General features: G+C 44.2%; 1 protein-coding gene across 6 annotated transcripts in view; it reads right to left on the bottom strand.

Moving 5' to 3' along the window:
- The window catches only part of ap2a1 (adaptor related protein complex 2 subunit alpha 1), a 67,107-nt gene that overhangs the window by 46,606 nt on the left and 5,681 nt on the right, over positions 1–14,820 (bottom strand). For 5 of the 6 annotated variants that reach the window (XM_053444285.1, XM_053444281.1, XM_053444283.1 and 2 more), the window contains exon 2: positions 12,992–13,203. In XM_053444285.1, coding sequence (XP_053300260.1) covers positions 12,992–13,042 — 51 coding nt within the window. In that variant the 5' untranslated portion in view covers positions 13,043–13,203. Of the gene's footprint in view, positions 1–12,991; positions 13,204–13,554; positions 13,690–14,820 lie in introns of those variants that run through there. The other variant, XM_053444286.1, reaches the window with a different exon arrangement.

The raw sequence follows: 14,820 nt of genomic DNA, 5'->3' as shown, positions 1-14,820 counted from the left end.
TAGAGGTACCGCTACACATTGAAAAAGATAGCTCAATTACTTCATTGATTAGTATCATTTCATTTTTTATGCTGCGTTAATGTTGTTAAAATATTGATGTCGACGCATTTTCAGTGTCCACATCATCGATGACGTTGAATAATTGCGACAGCCCTAATGTAATGTTAGAGCAGGTCAATAGGGGAGTGCAGAGAGAGGACATGGGGCGGCTGTGGCTGAGGGGTAGAGTGGTCGTCGTCACACCTGGAGGTTGGCAGTTGGACCCCAAGTCTGACCAATCTGCATGCCGAAGTGCCCTCTGGCAAGATGCTGAGCCCCGAATGGCCCCCCCATAGAATAACAAAGTGCTGCAGATAGATGCACTGTATGAAAGTGTGTGTGAATGGGTGAATGCAAAACTGTACTGTAAAGCGCTTTGAGTGGTCATCAAGACTAGAAAAGCACTATATAAATACAAAACCATTTACCATTTACATGTAGCATGCTGATACAGCACAGAACATGGCAGAAACCTGACAGTTCGTGATTGGGGAAAGCATTACCGATTTAACTCAGATGAGTTAGCATAAGGTCGGTTAGGTTATAAATGTGTGTATCGATTCATTTTCTGTTAATTGCCCAGCCCTACCCTATACACAGAACAAATCAGATTGCATGTTTTTGCCATCACATTTTGTAGCAGTAGTAGTAGAAAAACAACTTCCTCCTCTATCCAATCTTATATTAAGATAGTTTGTCGACATATTTAATATACACTGCTCAAAAAAATTAAAGGAACACTTTTTTATCAGGGTATGTCATGAATTCATTTGCACTTTTTTGATAATTATCTGGTCAGTTAAGTAGCAGAGGGGGTTGTTAATCAGTTTCAGCTGCATTGGTGTTAATGGAATTAACAACAGGTGCACTAGAGGGGCAACAATGAGACGACCACCAAAATAGGAGTGGTTTTGCATGTGTAGGCCATTTCAAGTTTCTCCCTCTTGATCACTTCGACTGGTTTTCCATTAGTGTTGGCTTTAGCTAGAGTCATTATCTCTACTGGGAGCATGAGGCGATTTTTTAACCCTACAGAAGTTGCACAGATTGTCCAACTCCTCCAGGATGGCACATCCATGCGTGCCGTTGCAAGGAGATTTGATCTCTCTCCCAGCATAATCTCCAGAACATGGAGGAGATTCCAGGAGACAGGCAGTTACTCTAGGAGAGCTGGACAGGGCCGTAGAAGGTCCTCAACCCATCAGCAGGACCGATATCTGCTGCTTTGTGCAAGGAGGAACAGGTTGAGCACTGCCCGAGCCCTACAGAATGACCTCCAGCAGGCCACTGGTGTGAATGTCTCTGCCCAAACAGTCAGAAACAGACTTCATGAGGGTGGCCTCAGGGCCCGACGTCCTGTAGTGTGCCCAGTGCTCACTGCCCAGCACCGTGGAGCTCGATTGGCATTTGCTATAGAACACCAGAATTGGCATGTCCGCCACTGGCGCCCTGTGCTTTTCACAGATGAAAGCAGGTTCACCCTGAGCACCTGTGATAGACGTGAAAGGGTCTGGAGAAGCCAAGGAGAACGCTATGCTGCCTGCAACATCATTCAGCATGACCGGTTTGGTGGTGGGTCAGTGATGGTCTGGGGAGGCATATCCTTGGAGGGACGCACAGACCTCTACAGGCTAGAGAACGGCAGTCTTACTGCCATTAGGTATCGGGATGAAATCCTTGAACCCATGGTCAGACCCTACGCTGGTGCAGTAGGTCCTGGGTACCTCCTGATGCACGATAATGCCCGGCCTCATAAGGCAAGGGTATGCAGGCAGTACCTGGAGGATGAAGAAATTGATGCAATTGAATGGCCCTCACGATCAACTGACCTAAACCCGATAGAACACCTCTGGGACATTATGTTTCGGTCCATCAGACCCCGACAAGTTGCTCCTTAGACTTTACAGTAGCTCACTGATGCCCTTAGACAGATCTGGGAGGACATCCCACAAGACACCATCCGTTGTCTCATTAGGAGCATGCCGCGACGTTGTCAAGCATGCATACAAACACGTGGGGGCCACACAAGATATTGATAAGCATTTTGAGTTGCAGAAATTGAATTTTGGCAAAATGGACAAGCCTGCCACATCGCTTTTTTCACTATGATTTTCGGGGTGTCTATAAAATTGAGCCCTCTGTAGGCTGAAAACTTTTATTTCCATCAAAGATGTGGCATCCTTGTGTTTCTAAGACATTAAACTCTCCATATCAGTATAAATATCGAACACAATGAGATCTGATGTGTTTTCAAAGTGTTCCTTTAATTTTTTTGAGCAGTGTATGTTGCTGGAGCAATTATATTTTAGAGCAAGTTTGAACATAGCTGACCCGCTGGGACTAATACCAGACCGTGGCGTCACATACAGCTGAATGAGGTTAATGGAACCAGGTGTGCGACGAGAGACAGACGCAGAGAAACATTTTTTCAACCATATGCTCCTAAGTTTGTTGATTATTGTTAATAACCCTTATATTGCTACTTTGAACTTGCACATAATTTAGTTACCATACGTTAAGCTATTAGTTGACGTCAGGCCAACTCATACACATTCAAACCACACGCAAGCAGCACTTCAACTCACTGTAAGAAAATAATTAATATGTGCGTGTTGGAAGTCTTGTATGGCGTCTGACTGGCTCTAATATGAAGAGTAGGAAAGAAAGCCAGAACACATGTCTTTAGGCATTGTTAACAGGTAATTTTGCGCACATGAAAGAAAAATAAATCTGTGAAGTGCGACTAAAAAATGTCCTTGGTGGAACATACAGCTGGCGTCTCATCATCTGTCGTGGCGCTTCCTCATCTCATCTCTTTCGAGTATACACTCAGACACAAAGGCTCCGGGATGGCCCCGCCCTTAATTACTCACACACTTGACAGAGTGAAGCGGAGATGTGAGAGGAGAAGCAGTGAACGAGCTAGTAAAAGTCTTACAGTGGCGACAAAGTGTAAATTAATACGTTCCACGATTGCCTTGCGAGCCAGGGTTTGGGAACCCTTTAATTAACGGCAAACTACCTAACCGATAACCTTCGTATAACCCAATAATCGGGATATCTTCTTAGGCCATAATATAACCCTATATAAAAATTAGATATATAATGACCCTAATCCTAACCTGACCCTAATGCTAAAACCAAGTCTTAACCCTCAATCAAGCCTTAAAATTGTGAGGACCAGTCAAAATGTCCTCAAAACATCTAAATGTTCTCACAATGATGTATGAGGTGTGCATGTAAGATTGGGGCCGTTCCTTCCCACCCGGTTCACAATCTCTTCGAGGTACTTCCCTCCGGCAGGAGGCTGCGGTCCATCAGGACCAAAACCTCACGCCACAAGACCAGCTTCTTCCTGGCTGCAGTTGGCCTTATCAACAAGGCCCGGGACCACCACCTGACTTGGACTCTTATCCTGCCCCCACGCCTCAAGTCTGTGTTACATTAACACACATTACACATTCACATTGCTCTCCTGCTTTGCATTTTGCATTTTACTTTACTTATTATATCTTTTATATATTTTTATTTTATATATTGTTTTTTTCTTATGTGTAGTATTTATTGTGTTTTTATGTTTTATGTTCATTGTATGCACCTATATACCAAAGCAAATTCCAGGTAGGGGTAAACCTACTTGGCAATAAATACATTCCGATTCTGATTCTAGGATTACTTATATAAAATGTCTGTCTATAGATCCCTTCCACCTAAATCTTACACACTATACCTGTCACAACTTTAGTCAGCACGTAGCATTTTCATTTTCTGTTATCTTATTTTTCATGTAATAATTCTCATGTTTCAGAATTCAGCCACTGCCGCTCTGCATCAACTCTTCCCACAGATCTCATTACCTGCCCCTACCCCAGACTCACCTGCTTTCCATCAGTAATCAGTCACCCAGTATATATACAAGCCTATTTCCTCTGTTCTTTGACAGATGGTCTAGTGTTTTTTTCCTAGCTTTCCAGCGTTATCCCTCGTTTCAATGCTCTTCCTGATCTCCGCTCTGACGTACCTTCTGGACCCTGGATTCCCTTTTTGCCTGCTCCTTATCGGATTTGTTTGCTATCTCTGACCGTCTGCCTGGTTTTTGACATCTGATCGGCCATTAAACCAGAACTCTTGCTTCTCCCAAAACTGCTGAAGTGTCGTGCTTCTGGGTTCACGTTTGCCATTTTGCGCACCCCGACAGTACGATCTGGCCAAAAATGACCCCAGCCGACTATGAGATTCCCCAGAGAGAGATGGCGGCACAAGCTAGTGCTCTGCACCAACAAGAGCGACAACTTACTGTTATTGTAGAGGCTTTCCAAGAAGCTTCTGCATGCCACAACCTACATTTGGAGGCTCTCAACGACCAGTTCCAGCAGTTAGCACAAGTCTGTCAACTGCCGGCTGTTTCACGGCCGATCAGTCCTCCCCCTTTGGCTTTATCTGGTGCGGAACCTCGCCTTAACGCTTCAGAACGGTTCTCTGGAGCTAACGGTACCTGCCGGTCCTTCCTTACTCTCTGTTCCTTGACTTTTGGTATGCAGCCTCTCACATATCCCACATCACCCAGCTTTCGGGACGGGCACGGGATTGGGGAACCGTCGAGTGGAAGAAGCAGTCAGATATCTGTTTTTCCGTGTCAGCCTTCTCTGATGGTCTCCGGAAGATTTTTGACCACGCTACCCTTGGCCGAGAGGCTGCTCGTGGACTTTAAACCTAGTCCAGGGGAGTCGGCAAGTGGTGGATTATTCCATTGATTTCCGGACGCTCGCTGCTGAGAGCAATTGGATTCCTCCTCGCTGACTGATGCTTTCTACAATGGTCTGTCTGACATCACATTATAAGCTGGCGGCACTGGATCCTCCGGCTGATTTGAGCATGCTCATACCTACAGATATCTGCATCGACGGAGGTCTCCAGTAACGGAGGCGAGAGAGGGCGGTGACAAGTAGTCATCATAGTCTTTTACCTTCTTCACTTCTGGACTCCACGTTTGCACCATCCCTCTCGGTCTAGGCATGTCAGTTAACCACACAGAGCTTCTTACGTTTCACGTGATACATGCACCGGTTATTCTAAGGGCACCCATGGTTTTGGAGACTTAACCAGTAACCCAGTCAATATGTAGATTATATTTTACAATGGAGTAACCACTGTCATGCTGTCTGCCTAAGATCTGCTTCATCACTTCCCTCAAGCGCCTCTCCTCCTAATGAGTTTCCAGATATTTCAGGAGTTACATCTGAGTACCAGGACTTAAAAGAGGTGTTTAACAATGCTCGGGCCACTTTGCTTCCCCCACACCGCCCGTATGACTGTCATCGATCTCCTCCCTGGTACCTCACCACCCAGGGAGCGACTCTTCGAAGAGTCGCCCTGTCTACCTCTCCATGGCCTTGGTCTCAGGAGTAGACAGGGCGACTCTTCTCCCCGTCTACTCCTGAGACCAAGGCCATGGAGAGGTATAAATAACTCGCTGGCTGCCGGCATTATCCCCTGCTGGAGCTGGATTATTTTCTGTGGATAAAAAGGACAAGACCCTCCGACCCTGCTTTGATTACCGAGGTCTGAACACCACCACCATTAAAAACAGGTAACACCTTTCACTAATTTCTTCTGCATTCGAACTGTTGCAAGCGGCTACAGTGTTTACCAGGCTTGACCTCCGAAATGCCTATCACCTTGATCGTATCAGGGAGGGGGATGAATGGAAGACTCTATTCAACACCCCTAGTGGTCACTATGAGTATCTGGTTATGCCTTTTGGACTTACTAATGCTCCTGCTGCCTTCCAGGCTTTGTTGAATGATGTTCTCTGGAATTTTCTTAGGTTTGTCTACCTCAGGGGTGCCCAATACGTCGATCGCGAGCTACCGGTCGATCGCAAAAGGTAGTGTGGGTAGATCACATCACGCATGCATGATTGGACAAGAGGCAGTCACGTGGACGCTCCGGCGCTCTCAGGAGGGGGTGCACCCCCTCCGTGCCACGATGCCCTACCAGTTCCTGCGTGCGGGTCAGAGCAGCCCGACGTGGGCGCAGACCCTCCACGGAGGGGCCACGACCAGCCGGGGGTCAAGCACCCCCTCCAGCCGTTAAAAAAATTACACACTCCCAACTATGTCGTAGGCCACGAAATGCAGTGTAAGCACGTGCTATTGTTCACCAGCAGCAGTTAGCCATTTACATTAGATAATTACCAAGGTGCAGAAAAAGGTCATATATCAGAGTCAAGGTGGTGGTCTGTGAGGCTGGAACCGGGGTTTGGCTATTGTGCTGTGTTGCTGTGTGCTCAGGACTATGTACAGCTCTATTGGTTAGTTTGGTTTCTTAGCTCGATTGCTTCTTGTGCTTTTTACATGCAGGGAGGTGAATGGACAGTCTGAATCTCTGAGACAGTGAGATCACACCTGCATTTTCTACACATGGACTGGAACTACAAACTATTTTAGAGCTAAAAGCAAAGAACCTTGAGACAGAGACTACTGTACATCGTAATTTAAGTAAGAGTTACAACTATAGCTCCATGTTAGCTTTAGTTTATTAATAAATCTCTCATTTGATTTTGAAACAATGTAGCGTAACCTTAATTTGTTCTTATTTCAGGACATTTTTGTGTTGGCAGCAATGCCAATATGTTTTATTTGGTTGGTAGATCATGTTGAGCTGGTCATTTCAAAATCAGCTCACAAGCCTATAAAGTGTGGGCACCCCTGGTCTACCCTGACCATATCTCATTTTCTGTAAGTCTGAACCGGAGGATGTGCAGCATGTTCGCAGTGTTTTCCAGAGAACTTTTCGTGAAACCGTAGAAATGTGAATTTCATTCCACAGAGGAATCGTTTTTGGGGTTTATCATCAGAGCTGGTCATATCCTGATGGACCCCACCAAGGTCAAAGCAACGGCTGATTAGCCTAACCCCAACACTCGGAAGAGGCTTCAGCAGTTCATAGGGTTTGCCGTTTCTACTGTTGTTTCATCCGCAATAATAGCTCTGTGGCAGCTCCTCTGACGGCTCTGACCTCCCAGAAACTAACCTTCCAGTGGTCCTCTGCTGCAGAAAGCGCATTCGTTGAGATGAAGTCACGGTTCTCATCTGCTCCCATCCTTGTCTTTCCAGACCAAGAGCGCCAGTTTTTTGTGGAGGTAGCCAGCGGTCAGCTGAAGATCAGAAGATGCACCCGTGTGCTTTTTTCTCCGGCAAATTGTCACCAGCCGAACAACATTATTACATTGAGAATCCAGAGTTGTTGGCTGTCAAGATGGCCCTGGAGGAGTGGAGGCACTGGTTAGAGGTTGCGGACGGCCGTTTGTGGTATTGACCGACCACAAGAAGCTGGAGTACATCAAGGCCTTCAAACGGCTGAGTTCCCGTCAAGCCAGGTGGGCATTATTCTTTAATCGTTTTGACTTTTCCCTCTCTTACCGCTAAGGATTGAAAAATGTCAAGCCTGATGTGCTGTCCCATCAGTTCCAGTCAGACAGTTGTCCCGCATTACCGGAAAGTATCCTCCCCTCCAAGGTGGTCAGCGACGTTATAACCTGGGACACTGAAGATAAGATGAAGCAGGGTCATGCTAATCACCCAGGGCTTGCCCGGAAAAATCACCCGTTTGTTCCTGCGAATCGATGCTCGCAGGTACTCCAGTGGAGATCATCTGCTCGCCTTGCCTGTCACCAAGGGGTTAGACAAGGGGTGCCCACACTTTATAGGCTTGTGAGCTACTCTTGAAATGACCAGCTCAACAAGATCTACCGACAAATTAATGTTGGTATCCACCACTGCCGCCGTCCCATCTGTCCAGATGTTTATCCAGCGCTGTCGTCGCACCTGATTGCAGGCCCGTTCTGTTCTCCTGCGTTCTTCGGATAGGTACAAGACAGGGGCCAACCGGCACCGCATCCCGGCTCCCAACTACACTTCTGGCCAGAAGGTTTGGCTTTCCACTCGTGATCTCCCACTCCGGGTGTGGTCCAGGAAGTTGGCTCCACGATTTGTCGGTCCCTTTCCCAAAGCCAGGGTCATGAACCCTGCTGCAGTCCGTCTCCGCCATCCCAGGGTCATTAACCCTGCTGCAGTCCGTCTCCGCTATCCATGGTCCTTGAGGGTCAATCCAACATTTCATGTCTCCAAGCTTAATCCTGTTTAAGAAACCCAGCTTCAGCCCAGCTTCAGCCCGCCTCCAGTCCCCCCGGCTTATTGACGGGGCTCCTGCTCACACTGTCAACCGTCTCATTAAGTCCCGACGGCGGGGAAGAGGCTTCCAGTATCTGGTGGACTGGGAGGGTTATGGACATGAAGAGTGCTCCTGGGTCCTGACTCGCAGTATCTTTGACCCAGACCTCATCAAGGATTTCCATAGGGTCCATCCTGACCAGCCTGGTGGGACGTCCCTAGAGGGAGGGGTTCTGTCACAACCTCAGTCAGCTCATAGCATTTTCTGTTATCCTATTTTCATGTACTAATTCTGATGTCGTTCCAGAATTCAGTCACTCCACCCTGCTGTGCATCACCTCTTCCCACGGGTCTCATTACCTGCCCCACCCCCAGACTCACCTGCTTTCCATCAGTCACCCAGGATATATACCGGCCCATTTTCTCTGTTCTTTGCCAAATTGTCGAGTGTGTTTTTCCTAGCTTTCCAGCATCATCCCTTGTTACACTCCTCTGCTTGATCTACGCTCTGACCAACCTTCTGGACCCTGGATTCCCTTTTTGCCTGCTCCCCATCAGATTTGTTTGCTATCAATGACCGTCTGCCTGGTTTTCCACCCTTTCCCCTTTTGCCTGCTCCCTATTGGATATGTTTGCTATCTCTGACTGTCTGTCTGGTTTTTGACCTCTGATCGTCCATTAAACCAGAGCTCTTGCTACTCCCAAAAAGTGTCGTGCTTCTGGGTTCGTTTGCCATTTTGCACACACTGAGGACCTTTTAAGAGCAATACATGGAAACAGAGCCAGAGAGCCCATTTGATCTATTGTATTGGTTGTGTGTGGTTATCGATGTATTAAACATTTTGGATATTTTAATATTTGTAATTTTAATTGAACCGCAGACTGAATATTCTTAAAAATTAAGGTAATTTCACTTTGAAAGAGTGTACTTGCATGATTATGCTATAATATTATCATATCAGTGATATAAAATGGTGGACAATTATATCATTTGTGTGCAATAATGCATTAAACGTGATACTATAAAATGTTGTGACTTTCGGCATTCAATTAATATAGTTATCAAAAATAAAAAAAATTATACTAATATTAAAAATCGTAATATTAAATAGTAACTTTAAGTGATTAGTTACCTTGGGGCACCACCCTTCAAACGAAGGGAAAAGAAAGCCAATTTATTGATTAAGTCTCATAAAAGTACTAACTACAAATTTGGAACTCTGATTAACAATTAAATTAATAACTATAACCAAAATTACCATATAGATAACTAAGTTAAAGGATATAGAGTTCTTGACAGTGTAGAGGTTGGCAAAATTCACTTATGCAACATTAAAACAAAAATAATAATGTGAGTATGTGAGTGTGTGTTTGTCTGTGTGAGTGAGCGTTCTTCCAAAATGGCAGCTGGCCACTCTAAGATAACGGACTTCCCCCTTTGGAATGTTTACGACATGTGGCAGGGGTCAGAGAGGTGCTGAGACATGCGTGTGTCTATGTGTGCAAAATTAGAGAAAGTTACTAGATGCATGTAACAGGGTTCGTACAGGTTTTAACAAGTTAAATTTAAGACTTTTTAAGACCTTTTTAAGACCACTTTGAATAGAATTTAAGACTTATTTCACGGCCATACTTGCAAAAAAGTATGAAGGAAAATTACTATGAAAGAAGAAATAAGTCCCAGAACTACTTGCAAAGTAAATGTATTCCTGTTCAACATAACAATGACGAACAGAACAGTACACAGAACTGTGTGTGTGAGTGTCTGTAGACCTGGTTGAGAAGGACTACAGGCGACAGCTGGCTGGCCCTGCACTGAGGCAAAATCTGTATCTCTGTACTTACAGCAGTTGGAAGTCCAAACAGGTCCAAAATAGTAACAAATAGAATCAGAAATAACCGAGCCTTCTAGTCAATAAGGATGCTTTTGTTTGTCAAACAGTAACCAGGTATGAGTTCAATAAACGATTCTTTCAGCATAGAGAAAAAAGTATGTTCCAAAAAAAAATTGCCAGAGAAGAAAATTAAACATCCCACCCCAACACTACATAAACCTCTATCTTCTCGGCCCTGATGCCTAGGCCACAATCTCCTTTTCAATTGTCTCAAGCTCAGCCAACTTCTCCTTGCAGCCCCTACTCAGAATATTTAACTTGGAGATGACCTCGGCCATCTTGCTGCCAGCCTTGTCCTCAGCCTCTCGAACACCGACGAGATGGCAGGAGTTTGTTGTTGGCTTTTCACTTCTCTTGTGTTTCTCTGACTGGGCATGCGATTCTAAAGCCTTTACCCCTGATGTTCCTAGTTTTACTGTTTTCTTGCTAAAGGTGCAGTGGCCTTCAAAAACATTCCCCTCCACTTGTTTTAACCATGCACTAAACGTGCTTTTATTCAACCAAGTTTTGTTGAACTTGCACTTCCCCATTAAGTTACAAAAGACATCATCACACTAGTAGAATTTCCGTCTCTTTTAGCTTGATTGCTGGTTGCTCCGCAGGCACTGTGTATAAAGGCTGCCTATCCGCAGCGCGGAGGTGCACGCAGATCACAGAAAGCAGAGCGCGCTGCAATCCTGCGGCGGTTAGGGTTCAGGGGTGTGCTCAGAGTAGCGCAAGCGGAGTGTGGCGCAGTAGTAATCAAGCGTACAGCTTGAGACAGGAAGAAGACAGCTGTCCGTCGGACAGAGAGTGCTGTATGTTTGTGCATGTGCATCCGCGAGAAACGGTGGGTTCCTCGCTAATATGTATATACGGGTAGATAAGGATGTATATTGTTAATATGGAGACGTGTAGTCTGCACGCACGCATCTTTCCTTTTATAGCATCTCACGTATTCCCACCCATATCCTTTCATAGGCATATGCTGTACTGTGCTGTTGCCAAATTAAAGAACAGTAACAGAGAGAAGTCTTCTGAGCCGTTTTTTTAGCAGACACACTTGGAGCGGAGCTAGAAATCAGAACCGGCTAAAAATAATAAGTTCCTCATATACAGTCCTTACATCAATCCTCACCAACACACTGGGTGTTCTCCGATAAGTTCTCACCGGGGGCTGCAAAGTTAGTGATGGTTCCATGCAGATTTATTTCCATACGAATTGTGCGGGGGGAACTGATTACCGTACTGCTGACATTGCAGCGCAGACATTTCCTCAAAGCACATTTACTGGAGAGCAAGTTATCGCGAAGTAGCTCCATATCCAATTAATTTTTAAGACCTAGCTAAATCTAATTTAAGACTTTTTAAGTCCTTTTTAGGCCTAAAATTCCGATTATTAAATGTAAGACTTTTTAAGACCCCGTAGGGACCCTGAGGAGGAAAGACTGATGATCATGTCTAACATTAACTTTCAAATAAATTGTAACCACAATATCACAGCAACACAAATCAAACTTATAAACATCACAAGGAATCCAATAAACATTCTTTCTTAGCATAGTATAATTATTAAGCCAAGTTGTGTTATCCGTCTATGGAAAGGGAAAAAAAGAGTTGCTGTGCAGTTCAAAGTTCTGTGAAATCATCTTGCTGGTTTGTGGCTCTGTTGGGCTGTGCAGCTCAGTTGCTGTTTGAAGTTCTCTGGCAGGACATTGCGTCGCTGCTTGAAGGTTGGTAGAGATTGGATTGCGAGGAGGTTTCCTTGTTGAGGTGGGCTACGAGCTGCATCTCGCGTTGCATGTAAAGGAAATGAAGAGGGGGAGACCCGGCCTTATATTGGCCCGGTGACCTCCAAGTCATTGGGCCCAAAGTGACCAATAGGAGTTGAAACGTGTCTCCCTGGTCAGTTTTTGTGTGACGTTGAGGCACCCTGGGGGACTGAGTTTTGGAGGGTCTGGTTTTCTCCAGAACAAAGGGACATGCGGCATTAGGCTTTTGACTACTCATGTAGGCCGAAACTGTAGGTCACAAATACCAGGTCCCAACACATTGCACCGGTGCAACCAATGTTAAAAGTTAGTCTGGAGCCCTGCTTTAAAAGAATATTATATAGCCTACTCAGGGCGGCTGTGGCTGAGGGGTAGAGTGGTCGTCTTCCAACCTGAAGGTCGGCGGTTCGATTCCCAGTCTGAACCATCTGCATGCCGAAGTGTCCTTGGGCAAGATGCTGAACCCTGAATGGCCCCCCATAGAATAACAAAGTGCTGGGATAGATGCACTGTATGAATGTGTGTTTGAATGGGTGAATGTGAAACTGTAATGTAAAGTGCTTTGAGTGGTCATCAAGACTAGAAAAGCGCTATATAAATACAAATCCATTTACCATTTACTTGAACCTAGGATCAAGCGACAGGTAAACCAACTACTATTGAAGAAAATGAATGAACCAAATATGCCCATTTTTTTATTGAATTAGTGTAAATAGTCATTTAAAACTATTATCTTGGTGTCAGTAGATCTTCAAACTGTCCTTTGGCCATCATAAAATACACCCTTAAGTGGCTTTGGTATAGTTGGAAAGGTATTTCGAATTTTTTTAGGTAAAGTAAAAGGAACGGATCACCATCACTTCATGAAGATTCAACCTTTCTTTTCCTGAGGCACAATTTTTTAGAGCAGGTAATGTGAATATTCAGGGGAATTTCGCTTAGAAATATTTGCTTTTTCTTGCCTGGTATTCATGTCGGTGTTAATCTGCAAATGTCTTCAGACTGAAACATCTGCCTTCACTGAATCAGAGATTTTTAATGTGTATTTCTTAGAACAGCAGAAAGCTTTCACTGATCTTCATTGAACAAACTACACAACTGTAACAAACAAGACAAACAGTGGCCAACTTACTATCTGTTTCTCTGTGTACTTGTTGGAGCTCAGCAGGTTGACCGCTTCCATGTGTCCAAAGTCAATGTCATGGCCAAGCAGGAAGATGAAGAGCAGCTTGCAGACATATTTCTTCTTGCTGTAGCCATCCAGAGCCTTATCACCTTTAAACTTGGAGCGTATGTTGGCGAGCTCTTTATTGATCCGCTTGATCTCTGCTTCTTTGCTCTTACCTAACAAGGGAAAAAGAGTAGCAAAATGTCAGTGTTTAAAATATGAAAATGTTTGATCTGTCTCTGTCAAACTTTTGAGTTCAAGAATCACCATCTTTTCACGGGAAAGAAAACTCTTGTCTTATCTTTGATATATTTTGGGGGGGAAATCTGTTGTTTTTGTCTCGTCAATTTTATAATATCTTCACAGCACTGCCACAAACCCGCAAATTTAATGTGAGTGTGCTAAGACACATAAGTACCAGTGCAGAGGATATTTAAATGGTCAAAATTTATATATCGCTTTTCTGGTATTGATGACCACTCAAAGTGCTTTCCAGTAAAAAAAAAAAAAAAAAATATCACGCTCACCTTCTTTATTTGTAAACTGATTATTTAGGTTCAGCGTTCAAAAAGAATATGAACAATCTGTCAATAACCAGCTCTAAACTCTCGTCAACTCGCTGGGACTCTTCACTTTCGCTCTCTTGTGCTGTCTGAGTCTCTTCCCTCCTGATACAAAAAGGTTCTGCAGTCTGCTGTGAGAGGAGCATGAGAAGAGAGAGCGCGAGAGAAGCGAAGCTCAAAGAGAAGTTCATGCAGCTTAAAACATTCAGGTGACAATTTATACTCTAGTCATTTTATACACTGCACATGATAAAAGCTGCGATACGTTGACTATATATGATACGCCCACATGTACATTATTTTGACTGTCTTTCACTGGCCTGCTGCAGTTTTAACATGAATCTTAAATATTTTTTGACTTGTCAGTGTCCAAATAAAATTAAAGCTGGATTATTGTCAAAATCACAAACTGCAAGACTTACTTTAAGAAAATGAGTTTTCATTATGCCCTAGCAGCATAACAGCGTCAATTTTCGCTGTGGAACAGCAGCTTGTAAAACAGACATATATTGTCCAATCTACCCCGATTGGGGTCCATGACTGAAGTCCACTACATGCCAATATTCAGTTATAGATGTATAGATGTACACCTGGTATTCCAATAGGGCTGGGTGATATGGGAAAAAATATTATCACGATCATCTTTTTGATATCGGCCGATATGAAAGATGTATCGCAATATAAATCAAAAAAACATTTGTGTTTATGTACAATGCTCTTATGTACTTATGTGTTTTGGGGGAAACTTCTCTCTGCCGGAATGTGTGTGCGTGCGTGTGCATCTCTGTCCCTCTTCACACAAATACCGATAATCACATGTTTTTAGTTATTATTCCATGATGTTGGATCATGACTTCGGATTGTTGCAGTCACTTTAACACTGAGGTCCTGGCTGTGCCCATCACAGTATTGAGGTATAAATTACTGAGTTTGATTGGTTTAGAATGGCCTATCCACTGCTTTTCAAAGTAGGAGTCCCGACCCCCAAGGGGTTCACTCTAGGGCACCGGGGGGATCACGGAAAATAAGGGAAAAGGGGTTCAATGTGACAATAAAATAGAATAATTGTTAAATTAAATATGTTTTTTAGATGTTATTTATCAATGCATACCGAAATCTGAGTGTCTTTGGATGCCAATCTTTTTTTTCTTCTAATGCCAATCTTTTAATTAAGAAAACACAGAGCCAATCCAAATCAAGCGGCTGCTGCATTAGAAAGTTGATAAAATT

The sequence above is a fragment of the Pleuronectes platessa genome, chromosome 16, assembly GCF_947347685.1.
Source record: "Pleuronectes platessa chromosome 16, fPlePla1.1, whole genome shotgun sequence".
Classification (NCBI taxonomy): domain Eukaryota; kingdom Metazoa; phylum Chordata; class Actinopteri; order Pleuronectiformes; family Pleuronectidae; genus Pleuronectes; species Pleuronectes platessa.
The sequence above is the reverse complement of the archived record's forward strand: the minus strand, read 5'-3'. Positions and strand labels throughout refer to the sequence as shown.